Consider the following 21,826-nt stretch of genomic DNA (forward strand, 5'->3'; position numbering starts at 1 on the left):
ATAATTATTACCAGGATTGAATAATCGCATTTCCAATAATTCTTTTCCAATAATAATTCATGTGTTCCAAATAATGTCCTCAGCGTGCAAACAGCATCTAAATTTCTCTAATAAACAATAAACAGTGTTAATCTCAAGTAACCTCCCAGGTAAGTACGGTCCTGTATATTACCTGTATGTACAGGATATAAATAAATAATAATATATGTACAATTTAATGCATCATCATGTTCATTGATCCAATGCATTGTAGATATCGATTTGTATCAGTGATGGACGAACCGGTGGATGCAATCTGTTAGCCATAAGTTTTCCTAGTTTGTCTATTCTATAGTTAGCAATAAGATATAGCAATATTTAAAGATATTATGTATTTGTGTTGCGCCGTCTAGGCGATTTTTCACAAAAATGGCGCTATACTATACTAAGAAGTAGTGAGCCATTTTTGATATGTGAATATCAATATTTCAGTATTTCACTTTGAAAATGGCAGCCATAAATGATTGCATATAAAAACATTTAAAATCTCCTAGTAATTAGGTAGTTACATATCAGCCTTCAAAGACAAATTTAAGAAAAAAATATGTACGTATTGAGGTTTATATTATTCGTATAAAAAACTTGAACATTTCAGAAAGTGAAAACAACCTCATAAAAACAGACTTGCCAGAAATACTATGACACTTAACTGACGGAGAATTTATTTAAAACTGACATAAATCAATGTTTTTAAAGCAGATTCTTATTCCAACATGAATTTATAAGCCCACATGGGAGTTTTTTTGCAAAAGATATTTCGTTTTATCTCATTACAAGAAAGCAGATGGACATTCCAAGTTTTTTTTTTCTAATAGGAAGATCATCGTTATTAATATCAACTAACCTGTTTAACCCTTCAGCCTTCTGGTATATTGACTGTTAAATTTCGTCAGAATGTCGGATTATTTGTGTGTATTTTCGCTTCTCAATAAAATCCAAATAAACGGGATATTTCTGAATGTATCCGAAAACTAAAAACTTTTTCGACAGGCGATGAAATACGCTATCCAATTTTAGTGTTAAAAATAAACATAATTTTTGAAATATTCAAATTTTAAAAACGAACCAAAAAAAAAATTTCACATCACGTTTTTTTTGTGAAAAAAACACATATTTTACTAGACAAATGTATTATAAATATTACTGCCACATCACTTTTTTGTCATTCCATATAAAAAAATTCATTAATTAATAAAAGTTTCATAAATTTTTCTCAAATTACAGTTGGAACCTTTGGTTTCAAAGAGGTGTACATTTTAATTATTATGTGGTTAACTTCTATATTTGAATATAAAGCTTGGTGTTATCTCTTTTTGCACCGTTTAGTTCATATTTTTATAAGACGATAAGGGGGATACAACACAGACATATGAATATATAGACTAGAAATTAAAGGTGAGGGGTAAAATCAACTGTTGAAGAACGAAGGGGGTAAAGCTGACTGTGATTCGTCAATAAATCAATCTGACAGTATATAGGCATCTCGCATTATAATATCAACATTTAGTTCTTAAAAGTAAAATCTGCTTTTGAATGAATAGACATTTTTACATGGGAGCGCAAATTACTCGCCACGTTATGAACAAATTTGCGAAGTCCAAATTTGTCAAAAAAAAATTTCTTCTATTTTCAGAGTCAAATATTTTGTTTACGTATTTAGCTAAGACACTTTTATAAGTGTTCATAATTTACTTCCCAGTAACAACGATGCGCACACTTCAGAATCGCTACATTCGACCAGATGTATCTCGATGTGATAGTATATGTTTCTACAACAGATTCATATTATACGATGTGAATAAGCTTAAAATGATGGTTACATATGGAATGTAATACGACAATTGGGTTTATTCTCTTTTTCACATCTATTTTTACAAGTTTTCATAGCACAAGCCATATTTTGCCGTGTTATTTCATAAAATGCCTCGACCATAGCTCGACGCTAGTTCGAACAAGAATGATGACGTCACATTCTCAAGATTCACGGGAAGCCATACGCGAGCCCAGCCGGCTCCAATGGAACCGGTATGGGGAGTGGGGAATAATACGCTTTTAATCACTTAGGGCAGGTCTACTAATATTCATATGTCTATGGAGATACAATGATTTCTATGAGCTGTTTTAAAAAGCGAATAAATGGACTGTATGTGTAATAAATAGCTGTTTGTTCAGAAAACCGAACAAATTAGCCTGGGGCGTTAAACATTCGTTCTAATGAGATTATAGCATTTATATATCTAAGGAAACAAACCTGTTTTCATGCATATTAATTTCTCCAGTGGCTTTTAAGAATGATGACATTGTATGCAAATTGGTTAAAATCATTAATCATGATCTTTTTTCTAAATATAATTAAGCTTATTTCATTCACAAAAAAACACGATGCTGTTTGTCTTGCATCAAAACATTTTCACTAGATTTTTAAAAATGCCAGTAATTAAAATGCAAACAAATTTATACAACTGGAATTGAAATAAGTTAGATGATATTTTGAATGATGACACCTTAACTGAAGAATGTTCCTTAACTGGAGAATGTTGTGTGGCAGAGGAAGTAGGAAAGAAAATGGGAAGGTTTGACAAAACCTGGCTTATCAAATAGTAAACAAATTTAAAGCACTTGACGGCTACATAAAAACTCAACACCGAAAACCACATTAATTTAACAAATTAGTATAGTGAAATACCGGCCCTAAGAGGATTAACGCGCAAAACATAGCGTCACTTCTACATACATAAACACAAACTTCACGGCAATCTATATGTTTGTAACGTTGATGAAAATCTCAAATCATATCAAAGCTAAAATAATTTATCATTCCACATCAAGCAAGATCCGATTATGAATTATGGTAATCAGTACAACACTGAAAGTAATCCCACATGAATGAAACACATACTGGAAAATTATGCAAAAAAAAAAAAAGTCAGTGCAGTAAATTGGGTGTTGAGCTCACTAACTCTGGACCCAGAGTCGATCTTACTATATTACCACCGTGGTAACACACTAGGTCACTCGTTCCTTCAGTTTTCTTTTTGACCACAAACAATAATTTTGATGAAGTTTTACGATATATTTAATCCAAAAGGGAAATGAGATTCAATTTATTAGCCCAATAGACGTGGAATAGATCCCTGGCTGTCTTGTGAAACAGAATATCAATGTTTGGAATGAAATAAATAAATGTATTTACCTTTATTGGCTTGTGTTTGCAACTGCTGCCACATTGATGCTCTGGCAGAGACGCTGTTGCTCTTCATCAGCCCGAAGAGCTGTTGAGGACTATCAACCGGCTCCGGGCTTTCTTCCTTCTCCTTGTCTCCCTGAGCACCAACTCGCTCGGTCTTCTGTTCTGGACTGGCCATGGCTCCAGTAGGAGGCTTCTCTTTGGAGCTCTTAAAACAGGTAACCCCCATAGTCTCAAAACTACCCTGTTTCTCCTGTTCTGGGTTCAGCTTCACCAGGTCTGTTTGATTCCTCAGTGTATCTGATTGATACTTTGGCTTCTCCGAGTCATTGGATGGAGAAGTCAACTTCTCTGATAGAGGCTGCGAGTCTTTGACAATGTCGGGCTGCTTCGAAAAGTCTTGTGGTAGTGAGAGCTCTTCTGCTGAAAAACATTTGATATACAAATTAGAAACCGAACTTTCGGAAGTAAGCAAACAAATCGCTACATTTGGAGTGGAATTCCTGTAGGCCCTGAGGAAAATAACTTCCTTCGGGGCCTATGTCATCTTCAGGGATGCTGTCTGTTTAGGGGAAGGGAGGAAATAAAATCCTGGGAAGGACAAAGGTATGAACGGTTGGTAGGAATCAGGGGTCAGTGTGTCCATGTAATGTAAGGATGCACTACACTTCAATGTAAGGCGTTGGGGTCGAGAGTCCGGTTGGAGAGGTTAAAGAGCCTCCCCAATCCGGCTTCTCCCGATCCGACCAGCCACGCAGTTGGTGGGAAGAGGAATCCTCCACCAAGTCATGGACAAACCTCACCACTGAACCCGGGCACCCCTGCTAAGTCACCAAACGCACCGAACCACTTGGGGTGACCTATGGCAGAGGTGTTGGTTATCCAATGAATGGATCCGAGGCGACAGTAACCATACACGCCTCCCAAATAGTTAGTATTTATTGATCCTTTATGAACGGAACAATTACATTCTTAAGAGAAATTTTTTTTTTTTTTTTTAAGTTTCTTTTAACTACAAAAGTTGTGATATTCACTTACGCCCTTTTGGCTGGAAGACATATAGCGTATATTTCGAGTTGTTATTTTTATTAAGTTGCTTAGATCATTCCCAAAATCAATTAAAATTATTGATCCTTTATGAACGGAACAATTACATTCTTAAGAGAAAAATTAAAAAGTTTCTTTTAACTACAAAAGTTGTCATATTCACTTACGCCCTTTTGGCTGGAAGACATATAGCGTATATTTCGAGTTGTTATTTTTATTAAGTTGCTTAGATCATTCCCAAAAGAAAAACAAAACCAGGCCTGTTTTTCATCTCTCATAGAAAATTCACATAGTGCTTCAGAGCTGATTGGGAATTTATTGAAATAGAACTGAATGCTTCATACTTATAAATACAAATGACATTTAGACCTCTCTAGTTGTTCAAACCCGAAAACTGAAAATCCTGGCTTACATTTAACATTAACCATGTTTGCAAAAAACATTAACTTTTTAGTTTATCCAAGGCATGTCAAGTGGTGTATGCAGAGTTAAGGATTGAGAAACAAAAGAATTTTTAATCCTGGCAGTTGGAAAACAGTGACTCCGCTACAAATTAAACAAACAGCATAATTGTGTTTTGTTTGGTATCCAATGTGACCTTAACTAACCCAACAGAGATGATTTACAATAGCTAAAAACATATCAAAACAATCGTGTTTGTAAACCGGTAAGTTAATGCGATGTTTTCAACAAAAAATTGCACTAAACTACGCGAAAATAAGCGGGTTTATTTGTAAATAACAGTCACAGGCTATACCATTAAAAGTATGACCTATAACATGCAAAACATCGAGAAACATCCGCAGTTGTGGATGTTTTTAAAATAGACCTATCAGAATATTGGCCGCATTCCAAAAATCGAATCCTAAGCATTGTGTCTTTGCATCAATCAAAGGAAAGGCCCGAAGATTGTAAAGTGTGTTGCAATGGATTCTCTCTAATCACTCAGCGGATATGCAGAGGAACATAAAGCGAGGATTGGATTAAAACCTAATGAATGTATCACAGACCCTTTCTGTCAAAGCAAATATTTTAAACTCGCACCATTGCCTAGTGAGCCAAAGCGATTTAAAATTCAATTCCACACAAAGAAAAAGACAAAACGCCATATTGTTCGTTCTCGAAACAAAAGGAATTTTCTATCTTGGAATTCAGATCGAAAGAAACGAAATTATGGGAATCAACAAAAAAGTGGATTATATAAAAATATCAGAAATCGTAATTACCTGAAAGAGGTCCTGAGTCCCCAGAAGACATCCTGTTGAAGACGCCACTATCAACAGACACGTTGAGACTCCAGTGGTCCGCGTCCACTCCACACAGTGCGCTGCTGTCTCCGTCGAGGGCCGTTCTCACATCCTCCAGTTCCACTTCCAGCTGGTCCAACTCCTGCAGAGTAGCTTCCCTGCTGCCCCTCTGGTAGTTGGTCTCGCGGTGGAACAAGCTCCTAGGTCGTTCTACCTTCACTTGCACCTGCTCATCGACCCGCTCGTCTAGCCTTCGCGGCGGGACAAACTCACCAAAGCTCAGCGCTGGCTCAAAGGTCCCGCTTACAGTCGCCGGGGGATCACTGAGTTGACCCAAAGAATCGATAGCGTTGTGCGAACCGTGTTCCAAACTGAGCCTGTAGAATTCCGACGCAACACTGTCAAAATTGGACGATTGTCTTTTAGAAGTTTCTCTGAAGATTCTATTAAACTCCCTAGTCGTAGGACTGTCTTTAAGATCATCGAATGAATTGCTCAGAATTATCTTGTCAAGGTGTCCGTTAGTGAGGCTATTCCGTCCGCTTGGTAACGAACGATTCTTAAATGAATCGGGCGTCAGATCTTGAGGATCGTTTGTAGAATTTCTGAGTGTGTGATGCTGAGGCCAATGAACGAGTTCATCGAAATTTTCGACAAACGTCGAGTTTCCGTAGTTGGGAGTTTGTTGAGCAGCATCACAATCAGCGAAGTTATTGTCACGCTCCGGAGATAGAGGTGTGTCTGAAGGCGTTTCGAAATTAGGTCTGTGTGGAAAGTTAGGGACGCTCTCAGAGTTATCGGAAGACTTGACGCGATCTGGTGACCTGTCTTCAAAGTCTGATGAAACCGGGCGATATTCGGGAGAACCCGCAGAAGCAGTTACGTTTTCAAAAGCTTTGACACGTTCTGGCGATCTGAGGCAATCACTCTCAGGATATCTCCTGTGATCCTGCGAACTGGTCGCGAAGTCAAAGCTGGAGGGCCCGCTGGCGGTGCCGTACCCTGGGCTCCTGGCGTAGTTCTGGAACTTGGAGTTGATCCAGGTAGGGTGGTGGTCTGGTGATAATGCGCTGGCTTCCGCACTTGCGTTCACCTCGTTTCGGCTCGAGCTGTCGGGGAGGTCTTGCGGGGGGTTCCTGCCGAGACTGGTATCCAGGGAACCGAAGGAAGACGAGGAGTAGTCGACGGCGGGGTAGACCGAAGAAGAGGAAGCCCCTGCAAGTCGCTGGAATTGGCCGTCCTCCAATCTGCAACATCAAATAGTGCTATTAGTATTAGCATTCGTTTCTGAGCGCTTTAGGTATGGGGATACATTAAATATGTGTTGAATTGTCAAAAAAATCATGCACCGTGATGGCTCGTGCCAATTCCATAAAAAAATGTTTAATGCAACGAATAAAGGAGACTCTTTGATTCAATATATTACGGTGTCAAGCGATAAAAAAATGTGTCACGAATAAGATTAATTTAAATAACAATTCCAAAGATGTTTCAAACCCGTTTAAAATGTCACGTTGATGACACTTGCAAGGTTTTCAACGCAGAAAAATACACTTGCCATAAAATGTTTGCGATTAGAGGAATTGATATTATATTAAAATTAATACCGATGTGCAACTTCAGAAAGAATATTTAAGACTTAAAATGTTCCATTTTCTCGGACACCGAATAAAGAGCTGACCAAAGTATGATATTGAAACGACAGTAATAGCCCGAGTAGATCATCTCACACTGCCGAAATAGCCAATGAAAACAAAAACTCAAGATCGAGACAGTGAATCAAAACAGACCATAGAACGCGACGCAATAAGAGAGAAAACTGTAAAAATTTTAACCAAGAAAAAAAATTCAGGAATTTGCAAACGGTTATTTATTTACAGCGCAAACTTCAGCCAATACAATACATTTTGCTTAGCGATCAATAATTTTAAGAATCTGGGACGGTCCCAAATAACATTTCCATACGATCCGTCCATGGCGGCTCTCCGACTGGTGGTAGTGAGACAAAAATAGAAACTGCGACCTACAAATGGAAGCTGCCAGTGTAAAATATACATTTATGAACCTGTTTTGAATGCAAATGGCCGTTGCAAAAACCCAATGGCCAAACATCACAAGACGGGGATAAAAAACATTAGGACCTATTAAATATTCGCGTGAGCTTTACGAGCGAGCTTGATCAAAGCGTCCAGATAAGCTTTTGGGTGCTGCGAAGCTGGGTCGTTTCTGATCGAACGTGTGACTTATTAATAATATAGATTGACGTATATTAGAGTTGATTTCAGCCAAATGCTTTAAATTTGAAAAGATACATAAAAACGGTTTAACACGAACGCGGATGGAGCCACATAATAATTTTCCTTCATAACTCACTCGCCAGAATTGGACAGAATGATCAAGATTTATAATAACCGATATATTTAAGTAGATGTCACGGGACTAACATTATTTTCACATAAAATTTTTAATTCTACACAAAAATAGATAAATAATAATAAAGATATTATAATATACCATCTAGTTATTATGCTAATTCCGATTGATTAGTTGTTCGATTGAATACTCTATCATTCCAACATCGCTTCGTCTGTTACTAATTAGGACGAGGGATGCTAGTGGTTAGGTATTCACCTCGCCGCTTAGGCTTACAGATGTCATCCCTGGAAAGGATGTCACAGCTGTGATGACCGATAAAAGGTCATGTTTTGTTCTATAAAGTTAAGTTACTTAACTTCGACAACCTCTGGCAGGTCTGACTCAAGCGGCGCTTTGTAACCCGTCGGCTTTGGAGTTTGGAGCAACCCTAGAGGGAGAAAATATTCGTTTTTCCCCTTTTCGTAAGGGTGAAGTTAAGGGAACATATTAAGTCCCTTTTTATGAGGAATGATAAAGGTATAACCTGTTTCCTCAGTGAACCCATAAAGGGATTGAAAAGTTTATTACGCTCTCTTACTATTTATTGTTTAACAGCTTTAAATACATGTCATACTTGCAAATTGAATGTACTCAAAATAAAGACTAATCGTGTTCACCGTTCAAATTGAGCGTTTATTTAATAATCCCGTTATAATATTGTTTTTTTTTTTAACATTTGTAATTTCGCTCAACCTCACAAGCATATTCACTAGAAACCTTAACATATTTTGAACCGAAATGTTTGTCAATAACACTGAATATTTTAATCCTATGTCTAGAATGTCTCGATCATACAATGATCTTGCTAAAACACACACTAGCATAACTTGTTTCAAGAGATCTCCACGATTTATGTACCTAAAAAAAATATCTATTTTAAATATTAGTTTTTTTTTATTTTTTATTAATTGTTATTAAGTTTAATTTGTAGAACTCCATTTTATTTTTTTATTTTTTTATACACGGTGTCCGGAAACTAGTAGTACAAGCGGGAAACTGGAGAATCTACACCACATGGGGAACCCAAAAAAACATAAAGTTTTTTGATTTGAGCATTTTCAAAAAAAAAAAAAAAAACCAAAAAAAAATATTTTTCGGCTATTTTAGGGTTAAAGTTTTTTCTGGTGTTTAGGGTTGAATAACAGATGTTTTAACCCTGCAGAGCAGAAATATTTTATGATTACACCGGGTTAAATGAAGGGTGATTTCAAAATAATGCTTCAAATCCGAGTTTCTTCATTTGTTTTACTTTCAAATAGTTTTAATTAGTTGGGTACTTTGATCTTCAGTAATAATTTATAAGAATTTGATTAAAAAAAAAAAAACAAAAAAAAAAAAAAATCAACTTCAAACTCGATTTACTCGATAACGAAAGCTCAAATAAAAAAAAATATACTACAAAATCGACTCCAAATGTGATGTAGATTCACCAGTTTCCCGCTTGTACTACGAGTTTCCGGACACCCTGTATATACAATAATATTATTATTGGGTTTATAAAAACAGTTTATTTTTAAACAAGTTCTGCTGTGTAACACAGCAGAACTTGTTTAAAAATAAACTGTTTTTATAAACCCAATAATAATATTATTGTATATATAAAAAAATAAAAAAATAAAAAATTAAATATTAGATTTTTGATGGTTTGATATTTCTATTATGTACCTAATTTTAAATTATTATGTCTTTTAATTTTGGTAATTTTAAGCTTTTTATAAAACATACTGATATTGTTGTGTTTGCTTCTGTGAATGTGCAAATGTGATTGCTGCAGACACATTAGTCTAGGGACATTTGTATTTGTGTGTAAATTTATTTTATACTACCCACAAGAATATACTTTAAATGTCCTGTCTGTGTCTCAAATAAAATATTAAAAAAAAAATTAAAAAACTGATAAACACGTGACCACTATTTACAACGATAGATCTCCGCAATACGTAGACAAGTTAGACTGCACACATAATACAATAACCGTCTTAGAACAATTCATTGCAGTTTCAACCTTACATCCAATACCCCAAAGTACAGTCAAAATGCAATTTGTCTCAAATAAACAGTAATTTAGAAGCCGAAGAATTGGGAGAACAGCAAGTAATGGCGTGCCACGGAGCCGTTATCAAACTTTAAACGCAACCGCGACCGTAAATGTTTTCCCATTAAACTGTCGACCCAAGACAAATTGCCATAAGTAACACAATACTGATAATAAAACAATTAGGAAACTTTCTTTTGACTTCGAAAGAAAACTTTCCTTGAAAAATTTGTCCAAAATTTAAATAATTTGATAAAATTGAGAAATTTAAATGAAAACAAAACACAATAAAAGCGTGAAAATGTGAGGTCAGGATGTAACAAGAGTTTCGTAAATATTTCGAGAACAGATTTTAAATTAAATGACGATTTGAGAATAATGCAGTCGAATTTTCAACATTATTTGAGCGTGCCAAACCAAACCGAACCTCATTTGGATAGGTGAATGTTGTGTGTATGTGCGCGTTATTTGTGTTACAATAACCAAACAGAAATACTTCCATACATTGTTATTACGATACAAGCGCAGACCCGTGAAAAATCACGGATAGTCTAAATACTGAAAATAATTAAAATTAAACTAAAAATATAAGGTACTTTATCGCTTGTCTGAATTCCCAAAAACACTTCCAATTTTGAAAATGACACAAAGCAAAAGTTCATTGAACCGGAGTTACAGAAAGACAGAGTGACAACAAAAATTAGTATATTTTATTATTATCCAAATAATAGTATACCATTCTGTGGCATCGATTATAATTATTTAGTAACTGTGTTCATTAAATTACGCAGGTACTTCTTCTTCTATTCTGTATTTGATGCCTGGTATAACAACACTTTTCTAGGTAAAAGTTCAGCAACATTCGTCACTTTATTGTAATATATTTAGATCACAGAACGTTTCGGATAGCGAGATAAAATTTAATGCTTACACATCAACACAAAGAATCTCAGTCAACCATTGCCACTAAAAGTAGGAAATGAATATGTCTAAATAGTTAATAGGTACAAACATCTGGCAGTTTAGCTTAATAATCAATGGAACGATGGCCAAGGTATCTAAATCTAAGTAGAACACAGATAACTTAATGTAACTTGTAATGTTGAAGAGATCCTGACAAAAGCAACAGAATATAAGAAAAGTAGCTTTTGAACCCTGGGTATACTGTGACCAGTGTGGGGATGTTGTGAACTTCCTGGACGGACAATAAAACTCACAATACAAGAATGTCCAAAGATAGGAAAAGTTCCCAACACCACTAAAAGAGAAAACAGCAGTTTTTTGGACACAACGTATCGATTGGTTGGTCGAGCGGTTCAAAGAATCTGGTTCTCGCCCAGGCGTCGCAGGTCAATCCTTTGCTAACTAAGGTAGTAGGTGAATTTCAAATATTGTTAGGTTATTCGTAACCTGGGAATAGACTTATTTCTTTATTCAAAAGATAATGCGAAACCAAAATAACATATTTTTTGTCAGAATGCTCAGGTTTCTAAAGAATATTAGACCATGAAAATAATGTTCTGGGGAAAGGAACTTATCTATATAACTGGTTAACATCATTAAAAACGTAAATTGTAATTGACTGGATAAGAAACAAAAGTACAAAAAATTTCAGCAATATCATGAGGAAAAATCCACAAAATAATTGCTGGCATGAGGCGAACCTCGTGGCTGAGGAATCTCCAAGAGTCGTTGGCTGCAGATCGTCTTTTCTATTTGGGGTTGCAATGTCAAGGGTTCAGGTGTCCATGATGTTATCCAACCTTCAATAGGTGCTTAACATGAATCACGAATCTGAAGACTCTATAAACCGCGTGTGCACATAATTCTGGTATGCAGCAGGCGTGCATGCAATTCGATGCACTGCAAATCAATAATAGAACTCCTGAAATAGTTATCTGTCGTAAGAAACGCGCTGCAGTGACAACGCACTGATGAGGATGCACTGGGACCCGCTGCACTTGACAGATGCATTAATAAAATGACTACTTTGAAAGGTCATCCGTTTACCAGCGTTGATTTGAAATGTCTCTGTTTCAATGTGATTAATGCAAGCGCTCATTTTAAGACTGCAGATTTCAGAGAAGTTAATTGATTTTGCGCAAGGTCAGGAGATATGCCGTAATCTGAAATCTAACAGAATCAATTGATTTTTTGCGGCGATTCACTTAACGGGAAATTTAATTGACTCTATTGTGTGTTAATTGTGTGCTATAATTGAAGTTAATATAGGTTACAGTGGAAAATCATTTGTTTATTTGTTATTTTTTCTTTCGGTCGCCAATACCTACTGATAAAACAAACTTTATTTACAATTATTAATGGCACCCACATATTACCGCTTAAATTTAACAAAAACTTTGTTTTCAGCGAATAAAAGTTTTCAAGGGCACGATCTGACATAAATTTTAAAAAATAACCCAACGGCACTGTAGAAATTAAAATAATAATTTATTATTATTAAAATCGAATCGAAACCTGACTCGGTCAGAATTCTTACGCATGTGTCAAATTAAAAATAAATGAATCCACCATGATACCTCTCAGCATTGCACAATTTCCTAGAATCGTCTATCGATCATTTTAGAACTTGGTCGATGACGAAGCACCAATAATATCGTATCATCAACTTTCTTGGCAAGGTTACAAATCCTTGAGATATCCTTGTTTATGAATTATTAACTCATTTTATCTCTACTTTGAAAGTTCATAAACTCGCTCTGTTGTGAAAAAGGTGCGATCAAAATATGTTTACGTATTGAAATAAACATTCATAAAAAAACAGTAAGGCAGAAATGCATCAAACGCAGAAAACCGTTTCGTTCACCAACGTGCATTTTACTCAAAGGTTAAAAAGAATTGGATCTGAAAGCTTACAAATATATCTACGGTTTTTTGGACTGTCAAACATTTCACGTAAGGCAAAGGAGAAGTTTGTATATTTTCTTAAGAAGTTTTCAAAACTCAAAATATCAGAGAATGTGAATAAAGGTGCCTTAAAATAATTATAATTCAAATTATGCAGGTACCCATGGAAAAAACTCGAACATAAAACACTTAAATCTAAAATTACATGGGTGATATCTAGCGATAACTGGAGAGTATAAGTTTGTAAATGTGGCTTTTCCTATCTGCTCTTTCAGAGTAGACATAATACGGAAGTGGATGAAACGTATAGTAACGGTTAACCACTTCAAAGCTGGCAAAACAAAGTTGAATTGAGGTTTGTACAAAGTTAAGTCATCGTGCAGCTTTACGTAGTTCTTGCTCTGAAAACAAACTGTTAAACTGAAAAGTGATTTCAGTAGAGCTTTCAATTCTTTTAGGATTACAACAATATAACTCGTTTACGAGACATAAAGGACAATTTTCATCAACGGAAGTTTCTAAAGTTTTTGCTAACATATTCTTACACAGCCAAGGGTTTTTTAATGTGATACTCATATGAAAATGCACGGAGGCCGTGCCAGTGGGACTATGGAACTAGAAAATTGTGGAGAAAGGTTAGACGGAGGTTGGAAGAACCTAGTTAACCAGATCTGACTGATTAACTCTCAAAATTTCACAAGCGCCGGAGTACGAATGTTGGGAGTCACGATCTTATAGTATATAAGTTTGTTTACATGACAACCATATTCTTCACAGCTTTATTAATTTTCTTTGTTAACTTTAAAACGAGATTAAACCTGAATACATAAAACGGTTCAAGGCGAGTCATAATTCACGCAGATGTCTATCATAAAACTTAAAGTAACTTCCAAGAATCCCCGGGTGGCAGAAATCGGGAAGAGATCTTATCTCAGGTGTCACAAACTCAACTCGATTAACCTCCTTAGCGTAACTACCCTATCGATTGGGCACTTCGAGTTGGAGCCTCTCACACCGTTGATACTGATACCATGGGGGCAGAAATGGGAGGTATCAAACACAGTGAGTTCATTATCATAAGGAAACGATTAGGTACTTTGAAATGAAGCAACGAAAGTATGCCGAGTTAAAGGGTAGACGAAAATTGGACAAAGGGAATACTTTACATAAGCGGGGGTAATAAATAATATTATGACGCGAAAACCATACCAGAATTACGGCGCGTTCACTAATCAAAACTGAACAAAATATAATGTAAAAAATTACACTTGACAGAAGACGTATATACATACACGAGTAGAGAAAAAACAGGTACCTACTCAGTTCCAATTCACATAAAAACGTACGCGAAATTCCAATGACGTCAAGTAATAAGTTCATTAACATGAATAAATAACCATTGTTTTCAATGTGACCATATTAATTTTATATTTAACATAACCACAGTGCGTAAACCAACAATATTTTTATTCTACAACACATTTGGAAATAAACTAGAGGAAAAAATAATTTCTCCCGAAATTGCGAGGTATTTTAACTTGGAAATCATTTATTTTAATGGCGAAAGCGGACGCTACTGACCTACAATATTTATTGGAAGTTTTCAATGCATAATATTTACTGAGATAAATCTTACAGCAGACAAGATAAAAAAACGTTTGTAGCTTGTACATTGTACAAACATAATATGGCTGTGAAAACATTGAAAAAACGTTAGTAAGTAAATGCATCGGTACGATTTTACTGACGAACATGAAAAAAAATGTTACCAACGAATTTGAAAACACGTCTAAGAATCACACCGCACCAAATCTCAATATACATAAAAGTGGAAGACCCAATAGTTAACCTGCCGGCTGTTGACCCCTCGGATAGGTGATCCCCTGGATAGTTGATCCCAACGGACAGTTGATCCCCGGACAGTAGATCCCTCTTCCAGTTGATCCCTTAGACCAGGGGTCTCCAAACTTTTCAGCCGGAGGGCCACATTGACTACTCCAGTGAGTTCGGAGGGCCAAAACCGTTTTAATTTCTAGACACCCATTTTTTCTGTCCTAGGGGGGGGGTGGGGGGGGGGGTAGACAATAGAATTTTCAGTGATGAAAATATAGGTTTAGAGTTTAGATAACGTAGCTTTGAAGATAATTTTTGATACTCGTTTCTCAGACCTTGATATCATTGCGAATCAAATAAAGATTTTTCAAAAAAATCCTCTTGATATATTCGCGCGATACTTGTGGACGCAATGTATTGGTGCCAAGTACCTCGCCAACGAGCATATTTATTTATTCGCACGAAAAAATTCGCGGAGTTTTCGCCCCTTCTGAGCAAGGTCTTAGCCATTAGCTGTCGCGGGTCCTTGATGACACTGGTCATAAGATGTCGCGGGCCGGATGGAAGACACTGGCGGGCCGGATACGGCCCGCGGGCCGTAGTTTGGAGACCCCTGCCTTAGACAGTTGGTCCCCTAAATGATTATCTCTTATGTACGTTCTCATTGTTAGATTCACTCGTCTTGAGTGGGAATTCGCCGTACAAATATTTTTGCATTCAATAATTCCGTATCCCTGAAGGAATATGTAACGTGTCAATGAAGCAGTACGTGGGGATATAGGCTGAATAACAAAAGACGACATACTGATTTATGCAGTCTGTTTAGGGAAATACACTATATCTACTAACATATAAAATAAATACGTGTCCCTTTCTTAATTAATTTTATTATTCGGTCGCATATCCTATCTGCATTTACTATTGTACTTTAATAGTACACTAGTAAACAAGTCACACGAGAACTGGTCACTTCTACGACTCTTTCTTGAGTTCAACAGCTTGGCTGTGGAACGATTTGCCGGCCTGTGTTTTCACCCCCATACAAAATTGGAATCTTTAAGACCCATGCTCACTCGCTTCTCTCATCAAAAATATCCGCCACACAGCATCCCTAAAATGACATAGGCCCTGAAGAAAATTATTTTTCTTCAGGGCCACCTATGTGGAGTTAATGCAAAAGGGTCGGCGGGCCAACTGTCGGGGGCCCGAATGTCGGAGGATCAGCTGTCATGGAATCATAAAAGTCAAAACAAGGAACCGTACAATAATAAACAATATCAACATCTCTAGCTTCACGTTTGTTTACACCTATGCTTTACAGGTTTATAGTCGAATGGCTGGCTGCTCGCTATAGCTGTATTATTTCGGTTCGGAATCGCGGGTGTACGACACTAAACACAAAACACTAAACAGTGGACCAAGGTCCGAGCACTGGGCACAGAGCCATCATAGCTAATCTCATCTCACAACCCGCCCATTCTCAGTGTGACTGCTAAACTAACATAGTGGCTGTCAGGGGCGCTTCACCTTCGTGTGAGAAGTGCGGAGCACAGGGGCGGCCGAAACAAAGGGCGGTTCGTCAATTTTCTTTCCTACACCGGCTCCATTACTTCTTCTGGTGTCCTTCGATTAAAAAAGCACGCTACAACATTTTTAAGAATATTCCGATTGCATTAAGGCATTGGCGGTCTCCGTGGCCGTGTGGAAAGACTCTCGAATATCAAACTGGAGGTCGCAGGTTCAAATCCCAATGTACGTAAATAAATTTTGTTTTATCCATTTGTGTTTTTTTTCATAATTAATTAATTTTAAATGATACATTTGTATATTTGAGGCACTGGAAGATACTGTCAGTATAGCCCTGGTAAAAGACCAACATTCAGAATTGAGAAGAAGCAGTGTTTGATGACCTGATCAGAATAGCCAGGTACTTTACCACCTTCGTTTCCCCCATCTATGTTCTTAGTATTAGTAGTCTTGCTCTACCCCTCGCGGCGGCCCTGGTGAGAAAAGTGCTAATCGCAGAGGCATAAAGGAAATTTCCCAACATTTCGGTGATGTACCAACAATAGTATGTTTGCGAGGGTGTAGCAGCTGTGGTAGCTTAAAGTTTGACCAATTTGGGAACTGACAGAATACTAGCAACTCTGTGCTGTGGATCGGACCGAATGGCTTTACCGACTCATTCAAAGCAAAGAAGTACCGGCTGAAATAATATCAGCTTTATACTCTGATAACCTGTCAAAACTAGGTAGTTCAGAATTACCACTGGAAAGACAGGTAGACTACGGAAACTGGATTATTAAACAAATTAAGACGCAAAGCTCACTTAGTCCTGGGGTACAATGTTTAATTTCTATTAATGTATTTAAATACCTAAGTTCAGGAGCTTTTAAATACCATATCGTTTGAAATTAAAGTGAAAAAATAATAAGTTTAATTAACGATAAACTGCAACCACATTATATAGCAATTAAGTACACAGTAAGGTTAAACGAATAAAATAACAGATATCCGTATCTATTTATGGAGGGTGTCCGGAGGTAAAGAGCACTAACTTCGGGAGGTGATTATACATGATATTACAAGTAAAAGAGATACACAACATTTTGAAATTTTAATGTTTTCAGGTACAAAACTTGAAGTGTTTGTATGGAGGGAATTCTACTGTGGAAAAATATTTTTGTATGGGTAAAAAAACAGAATTTCGAAAAAATTAATTTGTCATTTTTACTTCTACCATCATATAGAATCACCTCCCGAAGTTTGTGCATTTTATCCCGGGACACCCTGTATAAAGAAGAGTTTCTGTAGCGGGAAGGCGGTTCGGATTTGATTTTTATACAAATCTATAGTTTTATTCCGAGAATTATGAAAATTTACACAATTGATCTTCAAAACAAAAGGAAGGTGCAGCCACCCGAGATTTCGAAAAACCACTACATCCTCTTTTTTCACCACTTAAAGCAGAATTTTGATACTTCTTAATGAAATTTTTCGCACTTGATGTTCAAAATAAAAATAAATTTACTGCATAATTAAGCCTGGGCAACCCCGGGGCCTTCAGCTAGTTTTGAACAAAGTAAAATACAGTAAAGTAAATAATACGTTAAACATCAAGTATTAGAACTTGAAATTGTAACAGGAAACCTGATACAACATAAAGATTACAGTTTAATATAGTAACTATACTATAAGATAGAGCAACGCGTTGTCATGTACAATAAGAATAAAAGATTTCGGTAAAAAACACTGTCAAAATTAATTAATCCTTTTAATTTTTTGTATTCTCTTCTTTCCCCTTTCCCAATATGCATATAATAATGAAGGTAACTCAAACTTGATCATAAAACTTCTTGCTAATGAAGAAAGCACGAGGTGACGGGATTAATGTACATGACGCGTGTAAATGGGGTTGAAACACTCATCATCAAAACCCGATGACTCCTAAATATTCCTGAGAAGTAAAATGGATTTTCCCGCAAAATTCTTTGAAATTTACGGCAACGTCATTGCGCTAAATATAAACTGAGGAAAACTGCAACTATGTACATACAAAAGCTCAGCAAACAATCAGAAAACCAAAGAAAATTACGTACAAATAAGTAACATAGTAATTAAGAAGATTTGGGAATAAATAAAAGTCGTTAAACTGAAATACTGATTTCAATTATTTCTGTAACTCAAGTTCAGAGAACTTCATAACTTTTGATTTGAATTCAAATGCCATTTTCAAAATTAGGAATGTTTGGTTGGAGAATACAAATAATATAATATTTTTAACAGAAAATTATTTTCATTGAACTGTTTGTCAAGAATTCAGACTATGCGTGATTTTTAACGTGTCCACGCTTTTATTCTAAATAATCCATGCTATTTGTTATTTCTTTATTAGGTATGTTTACATTTAAATCCCCAAAAAAATCTTATTTTCTCTAAACCCTTCCTCCTATGGCGTTCTGTCTCTTTCTTAAAACATTATATTATCCCATTCTATGATAATTTAATATTATCTCCGTCTCACTATTCCACAGTGTATTTCATTTAACAAATAAGTTCCTTCTGAATCTCCAGGGCACCATGCTTGAAAATAATGTTAACAATCTTAACCATCGATTCCCCAGAAGAGTTTTCCACACCTTCAACACCTGGCCACATATGTGTTCATCGTGAAAGAAAATATTCCTCGTCCTACACATTTCAGCATTTCATTCCTTAAGTGATATTTGTCACGATTCACTCTTTGTTTGTAGTTCATACAATAAAATAATACTTGGCTAACTTACTGGCATCATTTTCGAAAATATCACTTACAAGGGCACCGTACAGAGCTATAAAATGATTTTAGAGTAAAATTAATTAAATAACCAAATGAAAACTGGCATGTATTTCTTTACAGATGCTGCGGGTTTTCAAAGGCAACAAAATTAATATAATAATAATTTATAGAGAAATTTTGTGAAATATCACCGCAAGGACATTATACAACGCTCAAAAATAGTAAGCTATTAAACCTAGATTAAACGAAGCGTTATGAAATATGTAGAAATGTTGCGATATATATTTTATGTGAAAAGGGTTTATTTAGATTTATGAAATAAACTGCCAAGTTCAATGATAAAAAATATTTAAATTTGCAAAATAGAATAAAATTTTTTTACAAAATTACAGAACGTGGTTTTGATAATTTTTAACTTGAGTACTTTCTTGAACTCGGAAGACAGTGTGGTAGATGCTCTCAGTATCGCCCTGGTGATAGATTACCATTCAGAATTGAAACGTTGTTTGAAATGGCTTTAGTCGTGTTTCATGACCAGATCTGGTTGGAGATCAACCTTCCTCTACCCCTCCCACTCCCTTTAGCCGCAGATTATACCCTAATTGGGGATGTCACAGACCCACTGGCTCCTGTTATTCACTGGGAGAGACTTAAATAAAAAATAAGCCACTAATATCGTTAGCTTGCTTCTAAAATTGCTGATGTCAGTTTTCAATGTTCACGATGCATATGTAGATGAGACAATACCCTAAAAGAAACCCAGAATCTTAACGACGTAAGTGAAGCAGCCGTGCGCAAAAATATGCGATGCATGGCCCTGTGTATTGGACAGACCTGCGGTTGATTTTGCCCCATTTTTATAGTTGAAAAACGTTTTATAAAATTTTCAAACCATTTTACATAAAATATTTTAAGGGTAATCTCCTATTTTCATTAATCTTTAATATAAATAACTTACATCCGCAGGGATACCTCTAGAAACATTAGAGATTTAGTAATACGTTCATCAAAAATAATTAAAATGTGAGCGTCGAGCAAACCCCTGTTATTAGAGTCTTTTGTCGCCTCAAGGAAAGCAATTTTCTAGTGTAATAATTAATAATCGAAAAAAAAATCCTCTCTCGAAACCGTAAAACTTGTTTTAAAATTCGGAAGATAACACAATTTTGAGGCGAAAACGCAAATAACAAATAAATATAGAAAAGAGACAGTGGCCATTTTATTTATTCATGTTCTCCATAAAACGGTTATGCACCAATATATTACGGAGAAAATCACAAATTTGAGGCAAAAGTAACTCTAAAAGGTCGTGGGGGCAGTTTTACCATTTTGTGAAACACGTCAAAAGGTAGTTGCTCAACTGTCTGTAAGTGACGTGGAAAATGTCGATGGTCAATGCAGTTGAGTCGCTCTGTTGATTGGGACTTTCTGATAGGAAGAAGTCCTCGCTTTCGGAGAATAAAAAAGGGGCATGAGATCTACCACGAGTATACCTGTTGGGTTAGGTTAGGTTAAGGTCACATAAGTTAACTTCTTTCAATTTAATTGGATTAGGTATAGTAGCAGAGATTAGTTTAAAAAATTGCCTAAAAATATTTGTATATATATAACTATATTCCAGGATACTGCGAACAAGGGCTTCATATTTTCTTCGGATTGCGATTCCGCTTAGAAGCAAGCCACATAATATAATGTTCTATTTTGAGAAAAACAGCCGGATTCAACTAAAAGTCAAGAATAAACTAAGAAAATTCTTCAAAAGTGGAATCTCCCTAAAAAATTAATCTGTGCGCACGTTTTCTCCAAAAAATCATATGTTTTCCCACAACACAAACAGTACACGTGGGCGCAGCAACATCAACAACGTCACTGCTCTAAATAAAGATAACAAAATACTAATTTGCACGAGAATTCGGAGAAGAGGTCGTTATCGCCGTCATATTCTTTACTTTTAATCTCTTGCTCTCCTGGTCGACGGGGCGGCAAATAGAAGGAAAACAAAGCGCTGAGGACGTCCCGATTAATTTGGTGTTTACAGTCAACAAACCTCCGAGATGATGGAGGTGGGAGATTATTTCGGTAGAATCTGTGCTACGGATTAACCTATATGCAATATATGTAATACGAATTTGTACGGAACGGGGTGAGGTATATATAAGAAATTTTGCAGAGTTAATTTTATTTGGAGAATCAGCCTAAGAAGCAATAAAGTGTTTTTGTTTTTATTCTAAGCTTTTTAATGTAATTTTATTCAAAATTCTCCAGTCTTTAAATTGAACAAAAAATATGAATATTCAAAATAAATGTTATCTCTAATTTACCATTAACCTTTAATAACCGTAATAATAATCGAAGAAAAAGATAAAATAGCAACTGTAACACTGTAACTCTCGAAAAGTGATGAAAAACTGGGTTAAATAGGTTACATTAGGTTAGGTTTATAGGTTGAATTACCAGTGTCCTGAGTGATCATGGAACCGTAAAATCAAGCAGTACGCAGTGTTTTTATTATTGTGTCCTCTACGTGCAAAATCGTATCTTCTCCAATCTTTCGAAAACTGTGTATATCGAAAATGTTATTTGTCATCAATTCATTCAAAATAATAAATAATTTATTTGCGGCACGTTCAAGGCCGGAAGATTCTCGCAACATCGCAATGGAGAATGACCACCATTCGGAATTGAAACATTGCTTTAAATGACTGCGTTTGGTGACCAGATCTGAACATCCCCATCTCCTTCCTTTCCCCGTACCTTCAGCCTCACAATATACCCCAAATGGGGACGCCATAGTCTCACTGGCTCCAGACGGTTTGGAGAAAATGGAACTCTCATTCGGCATTCACATAAAAAATAAAGGAACGCTAAGATATCTT

General features: G+C 36.0%; 1 protein-coding gene across 1 annotated transcript in view; it reads right to left on the reverse strand.

Annotated features, from left to right (window-relative positions):
* LOC149422160 (uncharacterized) overlaps window positions 1-21,826 on the reverse strand; it is a 454,957-nt gene that overhangs the window by 152,748 nt on the left and 280,383 nt on the right. Inside the window, exons 6-7 of the mRNA XM_089633120.1 lie at window positions 5,500-6,767; window positions 3,233-3,646 (exon numbers count right to left, since the gene is read on the reverse strand). Coding sequence (XP_089489246.1) covers window positions 3,233-3,646; window positions 5,500-6,767 — 1,682 coding nt within the window. The remainder of the gene's footprint in view (window positions 1-3,232; window positions 3,647-5,499; window positions 6,768-21,826) is intronic.

The sequence above is a fragment of the Hesperophylax consimilis genome, chromosome 7 (genome assembly GCF_061612785.1).
Source record: "Hesperophylax consimilis isolate HC1 chromosome 7, BYU_Hcon_1.0, whole genome shotgun sequence".
NCBI lineage: Eukaryota > Metazoa > Arthropoda > Insecta > Trichoptera > Limnephilidae > Hesperophylax > Hesperophylax consimilis.